Here is a 3,314-nt window from a genome sequence, read left to right on the forward strand (position 1 = left end):
GAGAGAGAGAGAGAGAGAGTCAGACAGACAGACAGGGAGAGATATCTATCTGTGTCTGTCTGTCCCCAACTGTCTGTTTCTCTCTCATTCTCCCACTCCGAAGATAGAGCCCTCTGTCGTCTCTCCGAACACCGGGCACGAGAAGCAAACAGTCTAGAAGGAAGTCAGAAAAAATGATAAAGAGGAACCCCTCTGCTTGGGGTTTGAACCCCCAGCTTTCGCGCAGCACAATATCAAATCCCTGACCTACTGAGCCACAGCAGTCGTCAATCATGTTGTGTGCACCGTCTGACCTGATAACGAGTAAACATAGACGAACACACAAACTGACACGTCAGATAAAATTACACAGCTTTCACAGACTCTTTAATGTTGAATTCAACGTTTCCCCTGCTTTCATTCGACACCTCACGCACAATATCTTCTCACAGGTTCTTTTCAGAGTCAGCGTCTGTATGTTGGCTTTCTTGCTCGGCATTCCAATGATAACTCAAGGTGGTTTTCATCTCCTTAACCTTGTGGATGAGGCTGTTCTCGGATTTCCCTTGCTCTTTATTGGCCTGTTGGAGTATGTAGCCATTATTCATTTCTACGGTAAGCAGCGTTTTTATCATGCTCTTTTGACGTGACTAAAACAAAGTTGGAACTTAGTTTTCCAGTCTAGTGGCCCACTCGCCTTCTCTTGTGCCCAGTTTAGTGTTGCTCATTCAAAAGTAAAATGTCTTGGTCTCTTCCAGATTTATTTTATCGTAAAAATTATAGCCACTAATTGTTTCCTAGATTTGTTTAAGCCGAGAGAGTAGACCGAGACAATGTGATTGCTACAAAGATTGCTCTTAAATAAAGTTTTCTGTCTTTTAGGATGAGTTCTGTGACAAAGAAAGTATTTCTGTCATAGCTTGGAGGATTCGGGGCGCTCATCATGTTTTTAGACATACAAATAGTTATGGCAGTTGTTGGCATTATCTTGAAGCATGTTCATTTGCCTTGTTTTTGGTGAAAAATAATCATCTATCTTCAACAGAAAGCGAGCGAGACACTAATTATAATTCAAGGAGGTTAGGGGTGGGTGGGGGTGGTGCCAAATGCGTAAGGTAAAATTAGCGAGAGAATGGCCGCCAAAGTTTGGTGATTTCCAAGACTGTAGTGTCTTTGATTAACGGTTTTTGTTGTTTTAAAAGCTATGCAGGAATATGACCGTGTTTAAACGGGCGTAAAGGGTATTGAGCCGAAACGTATTACGAAAATCGATAAAAAATTTCATAAGGTAGAAAAATGTCGGTTTCTTCGATTTCATTATTTTGACGGGCGCCTGAGTTCACCATGATGCCACACGTGTTATTCATAGGATGAGTCGCCACACCAGGGTACTTCAAATAAGGGACATCTCTTTTTTTCGCTAGAGATATAATGAAGGTTTTACCACCGTACATAAAAATTATGTTTCAGGACTTACAGAATTACATGTAAAACTGGTTATGTGGAATCGCACTGGAAATTGCAACTTCAAAAACTTATTGGATTCGTTATGAAGCAAATGGGAGTATGTAGGTTCACTCTAAACAAAACTACCGACGCCACAATAACACACCAGATTCCTTAACTCTGAGCCTCAATGCAGAGGATACGTCTTGCTTGAACTTTGCGTAAATGTCTCATTAACAGTAGCAAATGTAAAGTGTGCTGACAAAATGAGTTACTTTTTGGATTTGAACATTATGGAAATAAATACATCACGCTTATAGGTGAAGTTTTTACTATTTATACGTATGAAATAATAAAAGGCATGTTATACTTAAAGAATATATATGGCATCGATAGAAAGTCTACAAATTTGACCCTAGTTTGATTTTTGGCCAATATCTCCATTTGTGGATTGCGAGAAGTAACTCATTTTGTCGGCACGTCTCACAAATACTTAACTATCATAACTTCTTATATCCTTTCTTTTGAACAGGGTATGAGAACTTCGCTTTGGACGTAAAGTCGATGTTAGGATTCAGCCCGTTCATCTATTTCCGAGCCACATGGACGGTCATTTCCCCAGTTCTGCTGACGGTGAGTTGTTGAAGAGAGAAGCCTGAAACGGAGAAGATGTGGATACTCGAAGTTGAGGATTGGGTTGTTGGCGGGTGTTCTGGTGTCGTTTGCTCCTTCTTTGCTATCAAATATCTATCATCTTTATCTACCGCCCCCTTCTTTTTGTGTTTATTACTCTCTTGTACCACCTCTAATATTCATCATTTATATGGCCTAACTGTGTTGCAAGCGCAGTAAAACTCTTACTATAACAATACAACAAAACAAATTCAGGGAGTCAAAGACCGCTATTTACAGACCTGGCAGCTGTAGTTGGACTCCAGGACCGCATTATTAACGAAGGGTGAGCTGAACGAAACTATTGTAAATATTGGCTTCTTGTAGCACTTTCTGTCAGCATCAACTATGGCTGAGTAGGACTTCGCATCACAGCTGCAGGAAGACGGAGATATTTGACAAGTTGGCTAGTTTTCACACGCAAGAATTGAACTCAAGTCTTTTACATGCAACCTTACTACCCGTTACGCCATCTGGCGTTTAGGGCAGCAAAATGCGGTGTTCAGGTCCCCCATCTTCCTGCAAACAGCTTCCTTGCGGCTTTCACTGCCTGCATTCATATGAGTCTCAAGAGTCTCTAAAGGTTCATAACACACAGAAATATGGCTTCTCCTTGTTGCTTTTTCCGTAACATGATTTTTACCAGTCTGGGTTGTTCGCCCTGAGCTGAGCCTCCGAAACCTGGAGGGCCGATGGATCACGCTTCGTCTGACCTCTACCCGTCGACCTGCCTGGCACGGGTGGCCCTACCAGGAGCATTAGCTCCAGGCAGCGTAGCTCTTGAGTTCACTGAGGCACACAAGCTCTCTAACCACTACAAGGTAGTGATCCATTAGAGAGTTTTACTTGCAAGACGAAGAGTTAGTCATTACCCCCACAGACGCAGGTCACAACGCTCTTTTCAACATACACTTGCTATAATTTAAAAGGAGACACCATGATTTATGTCCGCCTGTAATATGGTTAAGACCTGGTGTAAACGATGACTGTGGGAACTCCTTAGAAATGACTGAGTAGGATTCTTGCAACGACCGACCACCGGACCTCCAGATGCTCGGTTAAGAGCCCAGTACTCCATGAAATAATCTCCAAGTTACTTTGTAGAATAGTTGTGAGGAAAGCCATTATCACATTTATTGAATCCAGTCGTTGTTTGCAAGTTTGATGTTTCAAATTGTGCGAACAGCTCTTCAATACTATTGGAAGCCTTTATACGA

At 41.9% G+C, this 3,314-nt stretch overlaps 1 protein-coding gene across 1 annotated transcript in view; it reads left to right on the forward strand.

The window, feature by feature from the left end:
• LOC101862336 (sodium- and chloride-dependent glycine transporter 1) overlaps positions 1-3,314 on the forward strand; it is a gene marked incomplete in the record, with an annotated part of 42,627 nt that overhangs the window by 36,221 nt on the left and 3,092 nt on the right. The window contains 2 exon segments of the mRNA XM_005093537.3: positions 432-594; positions 1,958-2,058. Of these exon segments, the coding sequence (XP_005093594.2) occupies positions 432-594; positions 1,958-2,058 (264 nt within the window).

The sequence above is a fragment of the Aplysia californica genome, unplaced genomic scaffold (genome assembly GCF_000002075.1).
Source record: "Aplysia californica isolate F4 #8 unplaced genomic scaffold, AplCal3.0 scaffold00065, whole genome shotgun sequence".
NCBI lineage: Eukaryota > Metazoa > Mollusca > Gastropoda > Aplysiida > Aplysiidae > Aplysia > Aplysia californica.